Consider the following 23,844-nt stretch of genomic DNA (forward strand, 5'->3'; position numbering starts at 1 on the left):
AAGAAAGAATGATTTGCATTTATATAGCGCCTTTCATGACCACCGGATGTCCCAAAGCGCTTTACAGCCAATGAGGTACTTTTTGAAGTGTGTAGTCACTGTTGTAACATGAGTAATGGCGGGGGGGGGGGGGAGGGGTGGGGGGGGGAGGTTTAGAGAAGATATGAGGGAAAATTTCTTCACCCAGAGGGTGGTGAGGGTCTGGAACTCACTGCCTGAAAGGGTGGTAGAGGCAGAAATTATCACCCCATTTAAAAAATACTTGGATGTGCACCTGAAGTGCCGTAACCTACAGGGCTACGGACCAAGAGCTGGAAAGTGGGATTAGGCCGGATAGCTCTTGGTCGGCCGGCGCGGACACGATGGGCCAAAATGGCCTCCTTTCTTGTTGTAAATTTCTATGATGATCTGATTGCGATTGATTACAAGTGCAGGATATGGGCAACCAGTTTGTCGGAAAGCCTGTTTCTCCTGTTATGCGAACCCTTTTGCTTCTATGTGTGTCATTGTTCGGGGGCATACCTGATCAAAAGAACCTGGCAGAACTCCAGTAATTGAGCAGTGCTACAAGGGTAGGCAATTGAGATTAAAGATCTGCTGTGAACCTCAACCACCTGCTGCAATATGAAACCTTTCAAAAGGGAATTGGATAAGTACCTGAAGGAAAAGACATTTGCAGGGCCACGGGGAAAGGGCGGGGGGAGTAGGACTGGCTGAGGTGCTCTTGCAGAGAGCCAGCACGGGCTCGACGGGCCGAATGGCCTCCTTCTGTGCTTTAAACGTTCTATAATTAACCATTGAAGTAGATTGAACACTTGAAGTGGAGTGAGTAAAGCCAATTTAAGCAATTTGAATCCGTCCTTTCCATATAAAATTTGAACTATCTTTTGGACTCTTACTTAATCAACATTAATATTCATTCTCTTCCACCAATCACTCCTATTTTCCCTCCTCCTCAACTGAAGGTGCTGTGAAAGAAAAAAAAGAAAGACTGGCATTTATATAGCCCAACTCTGCTTCCTGTCTGCCAACCAGTTCTCTATCCACATCAGTATATTGCCCTCAATACCATGTGCTTTGATTTTGCATATCCATCTTTTGTGCGGTACCTTGTCAAAAGCCTTCTGAAAGTCCAAATACACCACATCCACTGGTTCTCCCTTGTCCACTCTACTAGTTACATCCTCAAAAAATTCCAGAAGATTCGTCAAGCATGATTTCCCTTTCATAAGTCCATGCTGACTTGATCCGATCCTGTCACCACTTTCCAAATGCGCTGCTATTTCATCCTTCATGATCGATTCCAACATTTTCCCCACTACTGATGTCAAGTTAACTAGTCTATAATTACCCGTTTTCTCTCTCCCTCCTTTTGTAAAAAGTGGTGTTACATTAGCTACCCTCCAGTCCATGGGAACTGATCCAGAGTCGATAGACTGTTGGAAAATGATCACCAATGCATCCACTATTTCTATGGCCACTTCCTTGAGCACTCTTGGATGCAGACAATCAGGCCCCGGGGATGTATCAGCCTTCAATCCCATCAATATCCCTAACACAATTTCCCGCCTAATAAGGATATCCTTCAGTTCCTCCTTCTCGCAAGACTCTCGGTCCCCTAGTACCTTCGGAAGGTTATTTGTATCTTCCTTCGTGAAGACAGAACCAAAGTATTGGTTCAGTTGGTCTGCCATTTCTTTGTTCCCCATTATAATTTCACCTGAATCCGACTGCAAGGGACCTACATTTGTCTTTACTAATCTTTTTCTCTTCACATATTTATCGAAGCTTGTGTGCAACGGCCACCCCACGTTAAAAAAATCCATGCAGACATCTTCAGGATGTAGTTCAGGACCTGGAATATTCGGTCCTTTATTGAAACACCTGTGAACTCATCCTTTTTTGGCGAGGAAGCAAGTCATCCTCGTTTCCTCGACTCCATCCCACAGCATGCTACCCGCCACCACCTCAGCAAAATCACAGCCCTGCACGAGGTAGAAAAGGCCATCCGTCAGCTGAAGAACAAGACATCAGGAGCAGATGGAAATCCCGCCGAGGCACTAAACTATGGCGGTGAAGCACTACTGGCTCGAATGCATGAACTCACCTCTCTCATCTGGAAGGAGAGCATGCCAGGAGATCTCAGAGACGCTGTAATCATGATGCTTTTCAAGAAAGGGGACAAGTCCAACTGCGGTAACTACAGAGGAATCTCCCTGGTGTCAGCCACAGGGAAAGTCATCGCAGGAATCCTCCTCAGTCGTCTTCTCCCTGTGGCTGAAGAGCTCCTTCCAGAGTCGCAACACAGATTCTGTCCACTAAGGGGTACAACGGATATGGTCTTCACTCCACGACAACTACAAGAGACATTCATTCATTCATATATAGGCAGTCACTCGAAATCGAGGAAGACTTGTTTCCATTCTAAAAGTGAGTTCTCAGGTGACTGTACAGTCCAATACGGGAATTACAGTCCCTGTCACAGGTGGGACAGACAGTGGTTGAAGGAAAGGGTGGGTGGGGAGTCTGGTTTGCCGCTCGCTCCTTCCACTGCCTGCACTTGTTTTCTGCATGCTCTCGGCGATAAGACTCGAGGTGCTCGAGGTTACACAGCCAGATAGGGGATGTGTGACCAACAGGAAGAGCAGTGGGAGCAGCGGTCATCCCCCTGCAAAACCGATACACCGCTTTGGGTACTGTTGGGGGAGAAGACTCATCAGGGGAGGGCAGCAGCAGCCGCCAAGTCCATGGCAACGTGGGTTGCTCTGCTGCACAGGAGGGCAGGAAAAAGAGTGGGAGAGCTATAGTGATGGGGGATTCTATTGTAAGGGGAATAGATAGGCGTTTCTGCGGCCGTAACTGAGACTCCAGGATGGTATGTTGCCTCCCTGATGCAAGGGTCAAGGATGTCTCGGAGCGGGTGCAGGACATTTTGAAGAACGAGGGTTAACAGCCAGTTGTCATGGTGCATATAGGTACCAACAAAGTAGGACCTCATCCCGTTTTTTTACCGATAATACGAATTTAGGGAGCTAGGAGCTAAATTTAAAAGTAGTAATCTCAGGATTGCTACCAGTGCCACGTGCTAGTCAGAGTAGGAATCGCAGGATAGCTCAGATGAATACGTGGCTTGAGGAATGGTGCAGAAGGGAGGAATTGAAATTCCTGGGACATTGGAACCGGTTCTGGGGGAGGTGGGGATGGGGAGGGAGGGAGAGAGAGAGAGAGAGAGAAGCGGGGGGGGGGGGAGGTGGGGAGGCAGGGAGGCAGGGAGAGAGAGAGAAGCGGGGGGGGTGGTGGGGGGAGAGAAGCGGGGTGGGGGCAGGGAGGGAGAGAGAGGAGGGTGAAGTGGGGGGGGCGGGAAGGGAGAGAAGCGGGGGTGGGGGGGAGAGAGAAGCGGGGGGGCGGGGAGGGAGAGAGAAGCGGGGCGGAGGGGGGAGAGAGAGAGAGAGAGAGAGAAGTGGGAAGTGGGAAGTGGAAGTGGCGGGGAGGGAGAGCGAGCATGGGAGAGAGAGACACCTTGGGGGGGGCGGCGGGGGGAAGAGAGAGATCTTTTTGGGGGGGGGGTGGGGAGAGAGGTCTTGAGCTGGGGGGAGGAGGGGGAGAGCAAGCGAGCGAGAGAGCTGGGGGTGGGGGGAGGAGAGAGAAAGACACCATGGGGGGGGGGAAAGAGAGTGAGACCTCGTGGGGAGAGAGAGGGCGGGGGGGGGGGGGGAAGAGAGAGCTGGGGGGGGGCAGTGGGGAAGAGAGAGAGAGACCATGGAGGGGGGAGAGAGAGCTTGGGGGGTGGGGGGTGGTGGAGAGAGAGCTTGGGAGAGTGGGGGGGGAGAGAGAGAGAGAGAGAGAGAGGGCTGGGGAGTGGGGGAGAGAGAGAGAGAGAGAGAGAGAGAGCCTGGGAAGGGGGGGTAAGCTGGGGTAAGGGATGGCTTTGGGAGGGATGGCCTTCCTCTCGAGGGGCCAAATGACCTACAGTTGCTCCTACTTCTTACATGATCAGGTTACTTCAGAAATATTTTTCAGGTCGGAGGCATCGGCCCGCAATTTTTGGGCCAATGGGTTTGCATCCAGCAACAGCAGACAAAGTGCTCTGTGACTGATTGGTGGGTTCAGATGAAAGGTCGTGGACTAGAAACGTTAACTCTGTGTTTCCCTCTCCAGTGCTGCAGAGTGCTATTTGTCATTCAAGCTCACACACGCACACACACACTTCTATCTTGTGTGTTCAATACTGAACAGGGGCCAGTGGATTTAGGAGACTGGGTGAATCTATATGATAATGAATCGAGTTACATGTCACATCAGTGTTGAAAGCACTCCTGGGTCAAAAAAAAACTGCAATGCCATAAAACAAAAGTTGTTGCAATGGGTTCCTTCCTTGCTGGAGTTTGTTGACCAGGAAATTGGCAAAGTACTGGCTCGACTCCAGCGTTGTTTTTTTTTTAAGCCAGTTGGGTATGCGGGTATGCAGACATGCCACGGCTGCCAGAGCCTTCAGTAGGTTGACAGTGTGAAGAACAGCGATGTCCCTCTCGCTGCACTTCTCCTCCGCTGGGAACCGGCTTCTGCCCGCAATCCGTGCCCTCTCCCCGTTGGCGCGGCGCAAGTCGAGCGCAAGATCGGCGGCGGCGGCGGATCTCGATAGCCGGACCCAGCGGCCGACCGGAGACTTGAAAAGCATCGGTGACCTGCCCGGCCAAGGTCTGATCGCTGGCATCTACTGGCTCTTCCTGAAGGGTTACCATGAAAAGACCCACGAACTTCAGGTAAAAAAAAAACTATTAACCTTGTTGTGTTCCTAACACAGATGAGACTGCACACAGGGAGGTTAAAGTAACAGTGACCTCAGTCTTTATTAAGACACTCCAGAGTGAGGAACAGGCCTTAGGGGGCCGTCTTATATACAGTGCTCCCAAGGGATGCTTGGGACTTCAGGGGATGCGCTCCCTGATGGCGGAACATGGGAGTGTATGCTTTACGGATACACAACATCACTCCCCCCCCGCCCCCCCACCCCAAAGTCAAAGTGAAAACTATTTACAAGGTGAGGTGGTTGGGAGCCTTTCTGTCCCTGGTGGACCGCCTTGGTACAAATGTCTGTTCTGGTGTGTTAGCTGTGCCCTCGCTGGGCTGGCATGTTGTTGGCCCTGCAGGGCTGCTGGGTGAGCCTGGCTTTGCTGGGTTGTTCAGTGTGATGGGTTCGATTTCCTGGTCCGGCGTGGTGTCGTTGATCCTTTTGGTGTGTGTTGTGGGCTCTCAAAAGGTGGTGTCTGCTTTGGGTTGTTCAGGGCAGTCTGAACCGCAGCCTCGTTTGGTCCAACTGCTTTCTGCAAATTTGTCCATTGTCTAGTTTGACTACAAACTCCCTACTCCCTTCTTTAGCTATCACCGTGCCCGCGATCCACTTGGGACCGTGTCCATAGTTTAGCACATACACAGGGTCATTCAGGTCAATTTCCCGTGACACAGTGGCGTGACCATCGTTTAGATTTTGTTGCTGCCGCCTGCTCTCTACCTGATCATGCAGGTTGGGGTGAACCAGCGAGAGTCTGGTTTTAAGTGTCCTTTTCTTGAGTAGCTCAGCCGGGGGCACCCCTATGAGCAAGTGGGGTCTAGTGCGGTAGCTGAGCAGTACTCGGGACAGGCCGGTTTGGAGTGAGCCTTCTGTGACACGTTTGAGGCTCTGTTTGATTGTTTGTACTGCCCGCTCTGCCTGCCCATTGGTGGCTGGTTTAAACGGGGCCGAGGAGACATTGCGGGTCATGAATTCTTTAAACTCGGCACTGGTGAAACATGGCCCATTGTCATGGACCAATATGTCAGGCAGGCCGTGGGTGGCAAACATGGCCCTCAGGCTTTCAATGGTGACGATGGCGGTGCTTCCCGACATTATTTCACATTCAATCCATTTTGAAAAAGCATCCACCACCACCAGGAACATTTTACCGAGAAATGGGCCCGCATAGTCGACATGGATCCTCGACTATGGTCTGGAGGGCCAGGACCACAAACTTAGTGGTGCCTCTCTGGGTGCGCTGCTCAACTGAGTACACACGTGCATTGCCGTACACAGGACTCTAAGTCAGAGTCGATACCGGGCCAACACACATGGGATCTGGCTATCGCTTTCGTCATTACTATATCTGGGTGTGTGCTATGGAGATCTGAGATGTCCTTGTTGGTTAGCACTACGTGGTTACCCCACAACAGGCAGTCTGCCTGAATGGACAGCTCGTCCTTTCGCCACTGGAACAGCTTGATTAGCTCTTGCATTTCAACGGGGATGCTGGCCCAGTTCCCATTCAGTACACAGTTTTTTTACTAGGGACAGCAGAGGATCTTGGATTTTCAAACACTTCCATGACCATCAACAAGTCTGCGGGCTGCGCCATCATCAACAAGTTTGCAGGCTGCGCTGTTTCCACCCCCGTGGTGGGCAATGGTAGCCGACTGAGAGTGTTGATACGGATTCTTTTCCCTCCATCTGTCTCAGCGAAAACACTGACACGAACACCAAGTTACTCTGAGTTATACTTTATTAATGCGACATCAATGCTGGCTTGTCTTAGCAAAGGAACACCGACTCTCTGGGAGTTCGTTGACTTTACAAAGACAAGCAAGGTTTTAGTGCATACACACGGTAGTTATACATTTTCCAAGCGGCTCATGCATAAAGGATTCATCCAATCATTTTCCTCCGTACTTCATTCTGGGCCAATAGGGCTTTTCTGCTGCGCATGGTCAGCAGACACAGCCCGCCTCACTTTAGTTCCCTCCGCCTCTGCACTCGAGACTATGTTCACAATATATCGGTACTGCATCATCTGGTTCTGCTACACCGTCCTTATCCTGTTATCTGCACCACATTTTTAGCTGATTCACGCTGACTTAGCACCCCAACTGGTGACCAAAGTCTGTGGACACATGGCATTTTATTATGTTCAATCCCTTATACATATTTCACATTCTTTCAACATTCCTCTATACTTTCTCACATTCTCAAGAGCATCCGCACAGTTCTCGGTGCCTGGCCTGTGGCGGATGGTATAGTTATACGCTGATAGCGTGAGTGCCTACCTTTGTATGCGGGCTGAGGCATTGGTATTTATCCCCTTGTTTTCAGCGAACAGGGATATGAGGGGCTTGTGATCGGTTTCCAGCTCAAATTTGAGGCCAAACAGGTCCTGATGCATTTTCTTTACCCCGAACGCACGTTCTCAATCTTTCTCTTTCTCTTTCTCAATCATGCTGTTGGCCCTCTCGGCCTTAGATAAGCTCCTGGAAGCATAGGCCACAGGTTGCAACTTGCCCGCAACATTAGCTTGTTGTAATACACACCCGACTCTGTACGACGACGCATCACATGCTAGCACAAGTCTTTTACACGGGTTATACAATACAAGCAGCTTGTTGGAGCATGAAATGTTTCTGGCTTTCTCAAAAGCAATTACTTGTTTTTTTTTTTCCATACCCAGTTCTCACCTTTACACAATAACACATGTCGGGGCTCTATGAGGGTGCTTAAGCTCGGTAGGAAGTTACCAAAATAGTTGAGGAGTCCCAGGAACGACCGCAGCTCCGTGACATTCTGTGGCCTGGGTGCATTCCTGATAGCCTCTGTCTTGGCGTCTGAGGGCCGAATGCCGTCCGCTGCGATCTTTCTCCCCGAAAACTCCACTTCTGTTGTCATGAAGACGCATTTCAACCTCTTCAGCCACAGCCCTACGCGATCCAGTCGCTGGAGGACCTCCTCCAGGTTTTGTAGGTGCTCGATGGTGTCCTGACCCATGACCAATATGACGTCCTGAAAAACCACTGTGCGTGGTACCGACTTGAGTAGGCTCTCCATGTTTCTATGGAAGATCGCTGTAGCCGACCGAATTCCAAATGGGCATCTGTTGTAGATGGACAGTCCCTTGTGCCTGTTGATGCAGGTGAGGCCCTTCGAAGACTCCTCCAGCTCCTGCGTCATGTAGGCTGAAGTCAGGTCGAGCTTGGTGAACGTCTTGCCTCCTGCCAGCGTCGCAAATAGGTCGTCTGCCTTAGGTAGCGGGTATTGGTCCTGTAGCGAGAAACAATTAATAGTTACTTTATAATTGCCGTAAATCCTGACCGTGCCATCACTTTTGAGTACTGGAACAATCGGGCTGGCCCACTCGCTGAATTCCACTGGGGAGCTGATGCCCTCGCGTTGCAGCCTGTCCAGCTCAATTTCCACTCTCTCCCTCATCATGTGAGGTACCGCTCGCGCCTTGTGGTGAATGGGTCGTGCCTCTGGGACCAAGTGGATCCGCACCTTCGCCCTGGAAAAGTTTCCAATGCCTGGCTCAAAAAGGGAAGGAAATTTGTTCAGAACCTGGGTACATGAGGCCTCATCGACATGTGATGGTGCTCGGATGTCATCCCAGTTCTAGCGGATTTTGCCCAGCCAGCTCCTTCCAAGCAGTGTGGGGCCATCACCCGGGACAATCCAGAGTGGCAGTTCGTGCACCGTGCCCTCGTAGGTGACCTTGACCATGGCGCTGCCCAGGACAGTGATAAGCTCTTTGGTGTACGTTCTCAGTTTCGTGAGGATGGGGCTTGTGGTGTATGTTGGTGAGAGGGGAGCGACCTGTCAAAAGCCCAGCGGGAGATCGAGAGCCAGCGGCAGTTGGTGAGAGGGGAGCGACCTGTCAAAAGCCCAACGGGAGATCGAGAGCCAGCGGCAGTTGGTGAGAGGGGAGCGACCTGTCAAAAGCCCAGCGGGAGATCGAGAGCCAGCGTACCGGTGCAGCTACAGCGGGAGAGAAAGCAAAATAGAAGTAGAAAGTAATCAAAAAGTGACGTCACAGCCAATGGGGTAAGTGATTGGTGAGTAGCTTTTCTTTTCTTTTTTATATCAGTAAGTGAACTGTAACATTGTTATTACCAATTTAAGGGTATCTAAGGTTAAGACATGGCAGGAGAGCTCGGCCATGTGATATGCTCCTCCTGTACCATGTGGGAACTCGGGGACACTTCCGGTGTCCCTGGGCGCTACGTGTGTAGGAAGTGTATCCGCCTCGAGCTCTTGACGGTCCGCGTTGCAGAATTGGAGCTGAGGGTGGATTCACTCTGGAGCATCCACGATGCTGAGAATGACGTGAGTATCACGTGTAGTGAGTTGGTCTTACCGCAGGAGAAGGGTCCACAGCCAGATAGGGAATGGAAGACCAGCAGGAAGAGCAGTGCAAGAAAGATAGTGCAGGGGTCCCCTGTGGTCATCCCCCTGCAAAACAGATACACTGCTTTGAGTACTGTTGGGGAGGATGACTCATCAGGGGAGGGCAGCAGCAGCCAAGTTCATGGCACCGTAGGTGGCTCTGCTGCAAAGGAGGGCAGGAAAAAGAGTGGGAGCGCGATAGTGATAGGGGATTCGATGGTGAGGGGAATAGATAGGCGTTTCTGCGGACGCAACCGAGACTCCAGGATGGTATGTTGCCTCCCTGGTGCAAGGGTCAAGGATGTCTCGGAGCGGGTGCAGGACATTCTGAAATGGGAGGGAGAACAGCCAGTTGTCGTGGTGCACATTGGTACCAACGACATAGGTAAAAAAAGGGATGAGGTCCTACGAAAAGAATTTAAGGAGCTAGGAGCTAAATTAAAAAGTAGGACCTCAAAAGTAGTAATCTCGGGATTGCTACCAGTGCCACGTGCTAGTCAGAGTAGGAATCGCAGGATAGCGCAGATGAATACATGGCTTGAGCAGTGGTGCAGCAGGGAGGGATTCAAATTCTTGGGGCATTGGAACCGGTTCTGGGGGAGGTGGGACCAGTACAAACCGGACGGTCTGCACCTGGGCAGGTCCGGAACCAATGTCCTAGGGGGAGTGTTTGCTAGTGCTGTTGGGGAGGAGTTAAACTAATATTGCAGGGGGATGGGAGCCAATGCAGGGAGACAGAGGGAGACAAAAATGAGGCAAAAGCAAAAGACAGAAAGGAGATGAGGAAAAGTGGAGGGCAGAGAAACCCAAGGCAAAGAACAAAAAGGGCCACTGTACAGCAAAATTCTAAAAGGACAGAGGGTGTTAAAAAAGCAAGCCTGAAGGCTTTGTGTCTTAATGCAAGGAGTATCCGCAATAAGGTGGATGAATTAACTGTGCAAATAGATGTTAACAAATATGATGTGATTGGGATTACGGAGACGTGGCTCCAGGATGATCAGGGCTGGGAACTCAACATCCAGGGGTATTCAACATTCAGGAAGGATAGAATAAAAGGAAAAGGAGGTGGGGTAGCATTGCTGGTTAAAGAGGAGATTAATGCAATAGTTAGGAAAGACATTAGCTTGGATGATGTGGAATCTATATGGGTAGAGCTGCAGAACACTAAAGGGCAAAAATCGTTAGTGGGAGTTGTGTACAGACCTCCAAACAGTAGTAGTGATGTTGGGGAGGGCATCAAACAGGAAATTAGGAGTGCATGCAATAAAGGTGCAGCAGTTATAATGGGTGACTTTAATATGCACATAGATTGGGCTAGCCAAACTGGAAGCAATACGGTGGAGGAGGATTTCCTGGAATGCATAAGGGATGGTTTTCTAGACCAATATGTCGAGGAACCAACTAGGGGGGAGGCCATCTTAGACTGGGTGTTGTGTAATGAGAGAGGATTAATTAGCAATCTCATTGTGCGAGGCCCCTTGGGGAAGAGTGACCATAATATGGTGGAATTCTGCATTAGGATGGAGAATGAAACAGTTAATTCAGAGACCATGGTCCAGAACTTAAAGAAGGGTAACTTTGAAGGTATGAGGCATGAATTGGCTAAGATAGATTGGCTAATGATACTTAAGGGGTTGACTGTGGATGGGCAATGGCAGACATTTAGAGAACGCATGGATGAATTACAACAATTGTACATTCCTGTCTGGCGTAAAAATAAAAAAGGGAAGGTGGCTCAACCGTGGCTATCTAGGGAAATCAGGGATAGTATTAAAGCCAAGGAAATGGCATACAAATTGGCCAGAAATAGCAGCGAACCTGGGGACTGGGAGAAATTTAGAACTCAGCAGAGGAGGACAAAGGGTTTGATTAGGGCAGGGAAAATGGAGTACGAGAAGAAGCTTGCAGGGAACATTAAGGCGGATTGCAAAAGTTTCTATAGGTATGTAAAGAGAAAAAGGTTAGTAAAGACAAACGTAGGTCCCCTGCAGTCAGAATCAGGGGAAGTCATAACGGGGAACAAAGAAATGGCAGACCAATTGAACAAGTACTTTGATTCAGTATTCACTAAGGAGGACACAAACAACCTTCCGGATATAAAAGTGGTCAGAGGGTCTATTAAGGAGGAGGAACTGAGGGAAATCTTTATTAGTCGGGAAATTGTGTTGGGGAAATTGATGGGATTGAAGGCCGATAAATCCCCAGGGCCTGATGGACTGCATCCCAGAGTACTTAAGGAGGTGGCCTTGGAAATAGCGGATGCATTGACAGTCATTTTCCAACATTCCATTGACTCTGGATCAGTTCCTATCGAGTGGAGGGTAGCCAATGTAACCCCACTTTTTAAAAAAGGAGGGAGAGAGAAAGCAGGGAATTATAGACCGGTCAGCCTGACCTCAGTAGTGGGTAAAATGATGGAATCAATTATTAAGGATGTCATAGCAGCGCATTTGGAAAATGGTGACATGATAGGTCCAAGTCAGCATGGATTTGTGAAAGGGAGATCATGCTTGACAAATCTTCTGGAATTTTTTGAGGATGTTTCCAATAAAGTGGACAAAGGAGTACCAGTTGATGTGGTATATTTGGACTTTCAGAAGGCTTTCGACAAGGTCCCACACAGGAGATTAATGTGCAAAGTTAAAGCACATGGGATTGGGGGTAGTGTGCTGACGTGGATTGAGAACTGGTTGTCAGACAGGAAGCAAAGAGTAGGAGTAAATGGGTACTTTTCGGAATGGCAGGCAGTGACTAGTGGGGTACCGCAGGGTTCTGTGCTGGGGCCCCAGCTGTTTACATTGTACATTAATGATTTAGACGAGGGGATTAAATGTAGTATCTCCAAATTTGCGGATGACACTAAGTTGGGTGGCAGTGTGAGCTGCGAGGAGGATGCTATGAGGCTACAGAGTGACTTGGATAGGTTAGGTGAGTGGGCAAATGCGTGGCAGATGAAGTATAATGTGGATAAATGTGAGGTTATCCACTTTGGTGGTAAAAACAGAGAGACAGACTATTATCTGAATGGTGACAGATTAGGAAAAGGGAAGGTGCAACGAGACCTGGGTGTCATGGTACATCAGTCATTGAAGGTTGGCATGCAGGTACAGCAGGCGGTTAAGAAAGCAAATGGCATGTTGGCCTTCATAGCGAGGGGATTTGAGTACAGGGGCAGGGAGGTGTTGCTACAGTTGTACAGGGCCTTGGTGAGGCCACACCTGGAGTATTGTGTACAGTTTTGGTCTCCTAACTTGAGGAAGGACATACTTGCTATTGAGGGAGTGCAGCGAAGATTCACCAGACTGATTCCCGGGATGGTGGGACTGACCTATCAAGAAAGACTGGATCAACTGGGCTTGTATTCACTGGAGTTCAGAAGAGTGAGAGGGGACCTCATAGAAACGTTTAAAATTCTGACGGGTTTGGACAGGTTGGATGCAGGAAGAATGTTCCCAATGTTGGGGAAGTCCAGAACCAGGAGTCACAGTCTAAGGATAAGGGGTAAGCCATTTAGGACCGAGATAAGGAGAAACTTCTTCACCCAGAGAGTGGTGAACCTGTGGAATTCTCTACCACAGGAAGTAGTTGAGGCCAATTCACTAAATATATTCAAAAGGGAGTTAGATGAAGTCCTTACTACTCGGGGGATCAAGGGGTATGGCGTGAAAGCAGGAAGTGGGTACTGAAGTTTCATGTTCAGCCATGAACTCATTGAATGGCGGTGCAGGCTAGAAGGGCTGAATGGCCTGCTCCTGCACCTATTTTCTATGTTTCTATGTAGCACACAAATCACTGACTCCACACGGTCTGGTATTGATATAACTGCTGTGACCTTAGTCCTTTATTGTGTAACTCCAGGGTGCCTCTTGGGTGTGGTGGGCAGCCTTTTATACTCTGTCTTGCAGGTACTTTCAGGTCTCCCACCACAGCGCCCTCTGTGGCGCACCATTGTACTTCTACATTTAATGTACCTGGACAATACATAATCTCTCACTCCCCACCCCGCCCCCAGTTCCAAAAGCCATTGCCGGTGACCTCGGCCTTGTTCGTCCTGGTTGATTTGTCAGTGTGAGTCCATGACCATCCACTTCCCTCTTCTCCCCCATGTGGAGGACCCGGTGCAAACATGTGGTATTTGCAGTTCTTACATGGGTGATAAGGTACACGAGCATAACCTCCAACAGAACACAGGCATACATAGACGGTACATTTGTATGGTACATATAATATGTGGTACAGATGTTATGTCAAAAGGTTGCAGGTCCACTAAACAATTATCACGGATCCATATCCCTTTTACTAGAACCTTGTGGCGTTAACTCTTTCCGTAATTCATATCCATAATTTTAAACACAGTGACCACTCAGCATTGAAATATTAACTCTTATCGTAATTCGTAATTCATATCCATTATTTTAAACACAGTTAACCATTCAGCATTAAAATATTAATTCTTATCATAAATCCGTCGCCCTACATTCACATAGCTCATTTAGACTCGCTCTTGCCTTACAAAAGTCTTTATGTGGGGACCGCCAACGGTGTAAGGCCCTTTTAAGACTCCCGGGTGCATTTCCCTTTTAAGACACCATCTTGTGGCTCCCACGAGGCTTCCCTTGGGCGCCGCCATCCTGGGTGTTCTGCTGGCCTTTGCAGAGCTCCGTTGCCACGAGGCTCACCACCACCTTGAGCTCGCTGGCGAAGAAAGAACAGAAGAGACAAGGAAGAAAGGAAGGGCCAGAGCAACCCATCTTTGCAGAAGTGGCTCCTTGGACTCGATCAGTCGCAGTCCCTGTGAGTCCCTCTGTACTTGCTGACGCGTCCACCGCTCTGGCTCGCGTTCTCACGAGTCACGCCAGCCGCCTCCGCTCCCACCGTTGTCTCCGCTGTAGCCGCCCCTCCTGTGGCCGCCACCATCGCAGCTGCTACCGCCGCCCGGATTTTCCTCTGCGTGGGCCCCCCGGATCCGCCGGCCCTCGATGGAACTCCCGCTCATCGCCCGCAGCGCCCTGCCAGCCCGCGCCCCAGCAATCGACCCGCACTTGCAAACTTGTTCTTCCAGGGTCTGCTCGTCTATGGAGGCTGAAGCTGCAGGATTGCTTGAGGTCAGGAGTTCTGGGCTGCTGCTGCAGCTCCAGCTCGGTCGGTGTTGCTCTTTGGGGACCCGGGGAGCAGCAGTCCGTGGAGGAATGAAGTCTTCCCAGCTCCCACGGACCTTTCCCATCCATCTTCTGCCTGCAATGACCCACAAAGATAAACAGTGCGTCTCTTCCCCAGTGAGATACCTGCACATCCGCTCTGCCGAGAACAGGTATTAGTTCCCTGGTGTAGGTACGCAGCTTTGCCGTGACCGGGACCAGCTTGGGTCGTGCAGCCGGGTTACCCCACAGTTTCTCAAAAGTTCTCTGACTCATCAACGACGGACCCGATCCCGTGTCCACTGCCATACTCACTGGGACTCCGTCAATTTTTGCTTCCATTATCACTGGGGGCGAATCGTCGGTACACGTATACAGTCCCAACACCTCATCTTCTCCTGCCTGCTCCTCGCTGAACAGTGGATCATCCACCATCTCCTCAGCCACGCGGTGAGTCCGATTTTTTTTTTACACATACACTGAAGGTGGCCTTTCAGGTGGCAGGTATTGCACGTGTACTCCGCAAACCTGCATGGTTTCCTCCGCAGCGCCAGCATGGTGCTGCTCGATTGGCCCCCCCTTCTGCGGACTCTGAGTTCCAGGACCCCGAGGTCCGTGCTCTCTGCCCCGGACGGAGCCACGTTCTGCAGTTTTGTCCGTGGTGGGTGCTATCCTGTGGACAGTGCCTGCCGGGTTCGAGACTGTGTGGATCATTTGCTTGGTGCTGCAAGGTCATATATGCCCGGCTGATGGTGATGGCCTTTGTCAGAGTGACTGTGGGTTCTGTGGCTAACAGCTTGTGAAGGAGGCCCTCGTGGCCAATCCCCATAACGAAAACATCCCGCAAAGCCTCGTCAAGGTGTGCGCCAAAATCACACGGCGCCGCAAGTCTCCTGAGATCCGCAGCATATTTGGTGACACCCTGGCCCTCGGGTCTGCAGTGATGGTAAAATTTGTATCTGGCCATGAGGATGCTCTCCTTCGGTTTCAACTGGTCACGAATGAGTTCAGTCAGCTCCTCATATGACTTGTCCCTGGCGCTCGCGGGTGCCAGCAAATCCCTGACGAGACAGTAAACCTCATCACCACAACTGGAAAGCAGTATCGCCTTACGCTTCTCTCTCAGTGTGTCTGTGTGCCCCGTAAGGTCTTTTGCTGTGAAGTAGTACTCGAGCCTTTCCGTTAAGGTCTCCCAAACATTGCCCACGGTAAAATCCTTTAGCGAGCCCAGAGTAGCCATGGTTGTGTGGAGCCCTTCTGCTTCCTCGTTGCCAATGTGGTGTATGTAGCACACAAATCACTGACTCCACACGGTCTGGTGTTGATATAACTGCTGTGACCTTAGTCCTTTATTGTGTAACTCTAGAGTGCCTCTCAGGTGTGGTGAGCAGCTGTTTACACTCAGTCTTGCAGGTACTTTTAGGTCTCCCACCACAGCGCCCTCTGTGGCGCACCATTGTACTTATACATTTACTCCAGAGTGAGTAACGGGCCTTAGGGGCCGGCTTATGTACAGTACTCCCAAGGGATGCTGGGATCCCTTGTGACTTCAGGGGATGCGCTCCCTGGTGGCGCAACATGGGAGTGCATGCTTTACAGATGCACAACAAACCTCAACTAATCAGGCACGGAAAGGTGGATTTTTCCTGCTGTTTTTTGCTAGATGCAAAACCCCTATTGCACTTTCATCTCCTGCACTTTCCCCATTGCAAGAAAGACATACATTTATATAGCGCCTTTCATGACACCCGGATGTTCCAAAGGGCTTAACAGTCACCTTTGGAGTGTAGTCACTGTTGTAATGTGGGAAACACAGCAGCCAATTTGCGCACAGCAGGCTCCCACAAACAGCAATGCGATAATGACCAGATAATGTTATGTTGGTTGAGGGATAGATATTGGCCCAGGATACTGGGAATAACTCCCCTGCTCTTCTTCACAATAGTGCCGTGAGATCTTTTACATCCACCTGAGAGGGCAGACGGGGCTCTGGTACAACGTCTCATCTGAAAAACGGCACCTCCGCAGTGCAGCACTCCCTCAGCACTGGGAGTGTTGGCCTAGATTATGGTGATCACCTCCCTGGAGTGGGGCTTGAACCCACAACCTTCTGACTCCGAGGCGACTGCTACCCACTGAGCCACAGCTGACAGTGTACTGACATGTTTTACCGGACCCTTCGAGCTCTATAGCGTCTTCCTCAAGTGCCCATTTTTTTATGTTTGAGCTTAGACACTGAGGGTAAGTGAGCTGCTCAATCATAGGGGGCATCATCATCATAGGCAGTGCCTCGGAATCGAGGAAGACTTGCTTCCACTCTTAAAATGAGTCCTTAAGTGGCTGAACAGTCCAATACGAGAACCACAGTCCCTGTCACAGGTGGGACAGGTAGTCATTGAGGGAAGGGGTGGGTGGGACTGGTTTGCCGCACGCTCTTTCCGCTGCCTGTGCTTGATTTCTGCATGCTCTCGGCGATGAGACTCGAGGTGCTCGGCGCCCTCCCGGATGCATTTCCTCCACTTGGGGCGGTCTTTGGCCAGGGACTCCCAGGTGTCGGTGGGGATGTTGCACTTGGTATCAGGGAGGCTTTGAAGGTGTCCTTGTAATATTTCCTCTGCCCACCTTTGGCTCTCTTGCCATGAAGAAGTTCTGAGTAGAGCGCTTGCTTTGGGAGTCTCGTGTCGGGCATGCGGACAATGCGGCCCGCCCAGCGGAGCTGATCAAGTGTGGTCAGTGCTTCAATGCTGGGGATGTTGACCTGATCGAGAACGCTAATGTTGGTGCGTCTGTCCGCCCAGGGGATTTGTAGGATCTTGCAGAGACATCGTTGGTGATATTTCTCCAGCGACTTGAGGTGTCTACTGTACTGGGGCATTACAGTTGAGCGTGACGCTCTTCCACCACGGAGGCATTACAGTTGAGCTAATTTGTTTGTAGATGTATCTCTTGTAGATATTTGCAGGAGCCAAGTTGTACATAGCAAGGGAGACATGCTTAAATCTGCTCTTGGTGATGGGATTTAAGATGGAATGTAGGCCAGGATGCAATGAGAAGACCTGGCTCTTCTTTCAGATCTCTTACTTTATGTCCACCTGAATAGTCGGCTAAGCCTCTCATCCAAAACGACAGCTGCAATCTCGTTCCTAATTGATTTTGCATTCAAATAAAACTCTCATGTGTTTGTTTATAGAGCTGATGGCAGAGGTGGGCGCCATGAACCAGCTGAGTACATCGGATAGTTCGTCCGACTCCAAGGGGTCTTCATCCTCTTCCTCCAGCAGCGACAGTTCCAGTGATTCTGAGGATGAGGCACACAAGCCTGCTCTACCTCCTCCAGTGCCTTCCTCTCATACCTTTTCAATGCCATTAATACCGCCGTCACTACCTCAGCAGCACATATCAACAGCGGAAGCCATTAACAACAGGCCCGAGGAGACTCTGAGCACATTGCGTAAGTAATTTAATTTTCCTTTTTTTTTTAATGAATGGGATATTGTTCATAATTTCAGGGGATCAGAGCCCTCGTCTGATAACTTTGGCTACCTGCAGGGCCCCAGTGTTGAAGGAGGTTAGTGGGTGCGAGAGAGGAAATGTGGTGCGAGAGAGGAAATGTATCAGGGTAGTACTGTCCCACTGGACACAAGAACATGAGAATGAGGAGCTGGAGTAGGCCCCTCAAGCCTGCTCCGCCATTCGGGAAGACCATGGCTGACCTTCGACCTCCTGCTCCCATTTCTTATGCGTGGTTATGATCTGGAATGCACTGCCCAAAAGGGTTTTGGAGGCAGACTCGATTTCGGCTTTCAAGAGGGAGTCGGATAAGTACCAGGAAAGAAAATAATTTTTAGGGTGACGGGGAAAGGGCGGGGGAGTGGGACTGGCTGAGGTGCTCTTTGTAGAGAGCCAGCACGGGCTTGATGGGCCGAATGGCCTTATAAGAAATAGGAGCAGGAGTAGGCCATATGGCCCCTCGAGTCTGCACCGCCATTTAATAAGATCACGGCTGATCTAAACATGGACTCAGGTTCACGTCCCTGCCCGCTCTCCATAACCCCTTATTCCCTTATCGGTTAAGAAACTCTCTATCTCTGTCTTAAATTTATTCAATGAATCCTTCCATGCTGTAACAATTCTATGATTCTGTGTGGGTTTGTGGTTCGATCCTGGAATATCTGCTCATTCGGGGGTGGGGAGGGGCTTTGGTATGAATTGGGCTGAGTGAAAGTAATGTTACACTTTTTACTTTTACTTACATTTTCAGGAAGCGATCTGCAGCTAAGTGACTCTGGAAGTGACAGTGATGACTGAAGAAGGCGCCTTCATTGAGTGAACACAGAGGCAGAGCTTAACTACACCACAAACTTAATTTTTTTTTTACAGTAACTGCAATGGCAGGCTGGAAACTGATGCCAAGTGGCAGAAAGGTTGGGAAGAAAATGGCTCTTGTGTAGCGGTGGTGTTTTTTGAATGAGCGTACGTGTGCGTGTGCGCACGTTCAGATAAATATATTTTAATAAACCTTTTTGTATCAAGGAGACACGGCTACTGCAAGAGCTTAGAAATAATTAGTACGAACCGTGGTGAGTGGGAATCTGGGACTGTTAATGCATTTAAGCTGATGTCCTGTCAAATCTGTGTCTTGTTCTTTGCCTTAATGTCTGAAGAAATACTTGATGCCTTAACTGAATCAACAGAGTGCTCTTATACCGATACTATCAAGGAAGGAATGAACTTGACATTTTTTTAAATTAAGTCTTGCTGTAATTGGGCCATGGGATATTAAAACTTTTTTTGTTTTGCAAATTCAAGGAAGGGAGTAATTATATGGATAATTTTTCTTCAGGCAAAGCACTTTTTTAAAAATCCAAAAATGGGAGTTTTTTTGGGCTGTTTTCACTGTGATCAGTTTATATTTGAAAAAAGTAACCATGGCAATTTGATTACCGATGCACTTTTGGTTCTCTCCTTGATCCCAATGATGTTACCAGTAAAGTTACAAGCATTTTCTTTCTCCCCCTCTCTGCAGTGTATCTTTGCACCAGATTTGATAACATTTATATTTAAAAAAAAAATGTATTTTGTAAAATATTTAATAAAGAGAGCGGCGTTACTTTCTGTCCAATATTTCGTGCACCTGGGGCTCCGTTTCCATGCCCGTCGGAAGTGCGTTTTTGGAAAAACGGGCTCTCTCCCCGTGTAAAGCTTTTTCTGCCACTTAATCTAGGTTGGGGGGGGGGGAGGGAGAAGGAGTATGTCATGGGGGAAAAAACCGGCATTCCCAGTCCCACCAGAGGAGCTCTATCGGAAAATGACCCCCACGGGGCCCCCCCCACCCCCCCACCCCCCCCCTGACCTTTGTTGAGATGCCGAGAAGCTGCATCTGCCTTGTTGGGTATGTGTGCCTTCTCTGCTCGAGCTGGGCAGCGATGTCCGAGGCAATCCCTACCACGCTCGTGCTCATCATCATCACAGGCGGTCCCTCGAACGAGGATGACTTGCTTCCACTTGAGTTCACAGATGTTTCGATGAAGGACCTGATGTTCCAGTCCTGAAATCCAATCAAAGGGGTGGAAGATGCCTGTGGGTGGATTTTTTTTTTTAAATGTGTGGTGACCGTTGCACACCAGCCACCACACGGGCTTGGCAGAGCTCGGCCTTTGTCCAGTGGCAAGGATTAACCAGGACGACTGGAGACCTGCTCTGCTGCACGGACCCAGTGCGGACACATATCGCAGTGTGGGCTGGCCCGTGCTGCCCCTGGGCCCAGCGAATGAGGGTCATGTGACTGACGTGGAGTAGTGAAAATCATTCCATCCCCTTTTCCTCACCAGGACCCCTGCCACTATTGTACAACCGCCTGACTCTTAAGAGTTTCACTTGTTAACAGCACGTTATCTCAAAACATGACACGCATTCAATTACTTTGAAGTGCAATGCCTGGTTGTGTGGGGCCAAATATTGTGTCTGCTGGGATCGCTCCTGTTGCCCATTTCCTGTCACAAGCAATGGAGTTGTGCGAAAGGAACAAGGAGGGAGGAGGTGGTGGTGGTGGTTTGTTTTTGCAGCTGTTTCTAGATTATCCCTTCGGAGCAAAGGGACTTGTTTCCTGCGATACTTGAATCTGAAAATAAAATCTCTGGAGCCTGTGCTTATGGGCTCGATGTGAGAGCCTTGTTTTTTTTGCCTCTTATTCCACTCGAGCTTTGCTTTCATGTGAAAACATTGAGTTTATCCAAGGTTCATATATGCATAACTGTCGGGACTTCTGTGGTGCAGTTAATGAATCATACATCATCATCATCATTCTAGGCAGTCCCTCGGAATTGAGGAAGACTTGCTTCCACTCTTAAGGACTCATTTTAAAGTGGCTGAACAGTCCAATATGAGAACCACAGTCCCTGTCACAGGTGGGACAGACAGTCGTTGAGGGGAAAGGGTGGGTGGGACAGGTTTGCCGCACACTCTTTCCGCTGCCTGCGCTTGATTTCTGCATGATCTTGGCGACGAGACTAGGTGCTCAGTGCCCTCTCGAATGCACTTTCTCCACTTAGGGCGGTCTTTGGCCAGGGACTCCCAGGTGTTAGTGGGGATGTTGCACTTTATCAGGGAGGCTTTAAGGGTGTCCTTGTAATGTTTCCTCTGCCCCTTTGGCTCGTTTGCCGTGAAGGAGTAGAACGCTTGCTTTGGGAGTCTCGTGTCGGGCATGCGAACAATGTGGCCTGCCCAGCGGAGCTGAACGTCATAGAACAGTACAGCACAGAAGGGAAGGATATACTTGCCGTTGAGGGATTGCAACAAAGGTTCACTAGACTGATTCGTGGGATGGGGATTATCCTATGAGGAGAGATTGAGTAGGCTAGGCCTATCTTCTCTAGAGTTTAGAAGAATGAGAGATGATCTCATGAAAACATACAAAATTCTTCCAGGGCTTGATGGGGTAGATGTAGGGAGGATGTTTCCTCTGGATGGGGAATCTAGAACCAGGGGTCACAGCCTCAGAATAAGGGGTCGGCCATTTAGGACTGAGATGAGGAGAAATTTCTTCACTCAGAGGGTGGTGATTTTTGGAATTCTCTACCCCAGAGAACTGTGGAGGCTCAGGAGTATATTCAAGACAGAAATCAATAGATTTTTGTATAATAAGGGAATCAAGGGATATGAGGATAGTGCAGGAAAGTGGAGTTGAGGTAGAAGATCAGCCATGATTTACTGAATGGCGGAGCAGGGTCGAGAGGCTAAATGGCCTACTCCTGCACCTATTTTTTATGTTCTTAGAAGGTGGCCATTCAGACCTCTGCTGGCTTGTTCCATAGAATATACAGCACAGGAACAGTTCATTCACCCCAACTAGTCTGTGCTGGTGCTTATGGCTCATTGGAGTATCCTCCTATTCCATGTGCCTCATCCCAACCTATCTGCTTCCTTTTCTCTCGTGTGTTCGTCCAGTTTCTTCCTGAAAGTATCCAAGCTATTTGCCTCAATCACTTCCCATGGCAGTGAGATCCACACTCCAACCACTCTCTCGGCCAAGAAATCTGACCCTCTCTCCCACACTGGATTCACTAGCAACCATCCTGATCTATCTGAAAGAACTTAATCCAATTAGTCTCACTGCTCTGTAGCCCGGCAAATTTTTCCCTTTTGGAATCCCAACTCGTTGCATAAGGGACACTTTTTTAGTTTCGAATATTCATTGTGAGCGTCTGAACAAAATGCAAATGTTGAAGTGGCTGGAAGAGGACAAGGCCTAGGAACCAGATGATCTGCACACACATACATTTTATTTAAAATGGTCACATTCTGTGGCAGGTATCATTTAGGCGTGGCTCAGTGGGTAGCACTCTCGCCTCCGAGTCAGAAGGTTGTGGGTTCAAGTCCCACAACAGAGACCTAAGCACACAAATCAAGGCTGACACTCCAGTGCAGTGCTGCAGGTTTAGTTTAGGTTTAGTGCAAGATGGCCCCCCGGGGTGGCAGCTCCCTAGGGAGCTCTGCTGAACAACTTTATCCCTGGCCATCTGTTGCAATCTTACACCCTATCCCAATGGCTGCTGGCTGCCGCTCCTCTGGTGGAGTACCTCTGCAAGGTACAGCGCGAGCTGGTGCAGGAGGGTGACGGCAGCGAAGAGCGACGTCATCAAGGTCCAGGTGGGTGATTGGAGCGTGGGCAGGTACAGCAGGAGCGGCGAGGTCGGGGCGAAGGACTGGCAAGAGATTGTAGAGGGATGTGATCGGGGCCCAGGAGAGACGAGGGCCCAGGGCCAGCCCACCCTGCAATATGTGTGCGCACTAGCTCCGTGGTCGCCAGTCGCCTTGGTTAACCCTTGCCACTGGACCAAGACCTAGCTCTGTCAAGCCCGTGTGGTGGCTGGTGTGCAACGGCCACCACATGTTAAAAAAAAATCCATGCACAGACATCTTCAGGATGTAGTTCAGGACCTGGAATATTTGGTCCATCATTGAAACACCTGTGAACTCATCCTTTTTTGGCGAGGAAGCAAGTCATCCTCGTTTCCTCGACTCCATCCCACAGCATGCTACCCGCCACCACCTCAGCAAAATCACAGCCCTGCACGAGGTAGAAAAGGCCATCCGTCAGCTGAAGAACAAGACATCAGGAGCAGATGAAAATCCCGCCGAGGCACTAAACTATGGCGGTGAAGCACTACTGGCTCGAATGCATGAACTCATCTCTCTCCTCTGGAAGGAGAGCATGCCAGGAGATCTCAGAGACGCTGTAATCATGATGCTTTTCAAGAAAGGGGACAAGTCCAACTGCGGTAGAGGAATTTCCCTGGTGTCAGCCACAGGGAAAGTCATCGCAGGAATCCTCCTCAGTCATCTTCTCCCTGTGGCTGAAGAGCTCCTCCCAGAGTCGCAACACAGATTCTGTCCACTAAGGGGTAAAACGGACATGGTCTTCACTCCACGGCAACTACAAGAGACATTCATTCATTCATATATAGGCAGTCACTCAAAATCGAGGAAGACTTGTTTCCACTCTAAACGTGAGTTCTCAGGTGACTGTACAGTCCAATACGGGAATTACAGTCCCTGTCACAGGTGGGACAGACAGTGGTTGAAGGAAAGGGTGGGTGGGGAGTCTGGTTTGCCACACGCTCCCTCCGCTGCCTGCACTTGTTTTCTGCATGCTCTCGGCGATAAGACTCGAGGTGCTCGAGGTTACACAGCCAGATAGGGGATGTGTGACCAACAGGAAGAGCAGTGGAAGGAAGGTAGTGCAGGGGTCCCCTGTGGTCATCCCCCTGCAAAACAGATACATCGCTTTGGGTACTGTTGACTCTTCAGGGGAGGGCAGCAGCAGCCAAGTCCATGGCACCTTGGGTGGCTCTGCTGCACAGGAGAGCCGGAAAAAGAGTGGGAGAGCGATGGTGATGGGGAATTTTATTGTAAGGGAAATAGGCAGACGTTTCTGCGACCGCAACCGAGACTCCAGGATGGTATGTTGCCTCCCTGATGCAAGGGCCAAGCATGTCTCGGAGCGGGTGCAGGACATTCTGAAAAGGG

General features: G+C 49.9%; 1 protein-coding gene across 1 annotated transcript in view; it reads left to right on the forward strand.

The window, feature by feature from the left end:
* Positions 1-19,426, forward strand: part of eaf2 (ELL associated factor 2) — a 47,270-nt gene extending 27,844 nt beyond the window's left edge. The window contains exons 5-6 of the mRNA XM_070875273.1: positions 17,507-17,767; positions 18,578-19,426. Coding sequence (XP_070731374.1) covers positions 17,507-17,767; positions 18,578-18,624 — 308 coding nt within the window. The 3' untranslated portion in view covers positions 18,625-19,426. The remainder of the gene's footprint in view (positions 1-17,506; positions 17,768-18,577) is intronic.
* Positions 19,427-23,844: the final 4,418 nt, after the last annotated feature.

The sequence above is a fragment of the Pristiophorus japonicus genome, chromosome 3 (genome assembly GCF_044704955.1).
Source record: "Pristiophorus japonicus isolate sPriJap1 chromosome 3, sPriJap1.hap1, whole genome shotgun sequence".
NCBI classification, from domain to species: domain Eukaryota; kingdom Metazoa; phylum Chordata; class Chondrichthyes; family Pristiophoridae; genus Pristiophorus; species Pristiophorus japonicus.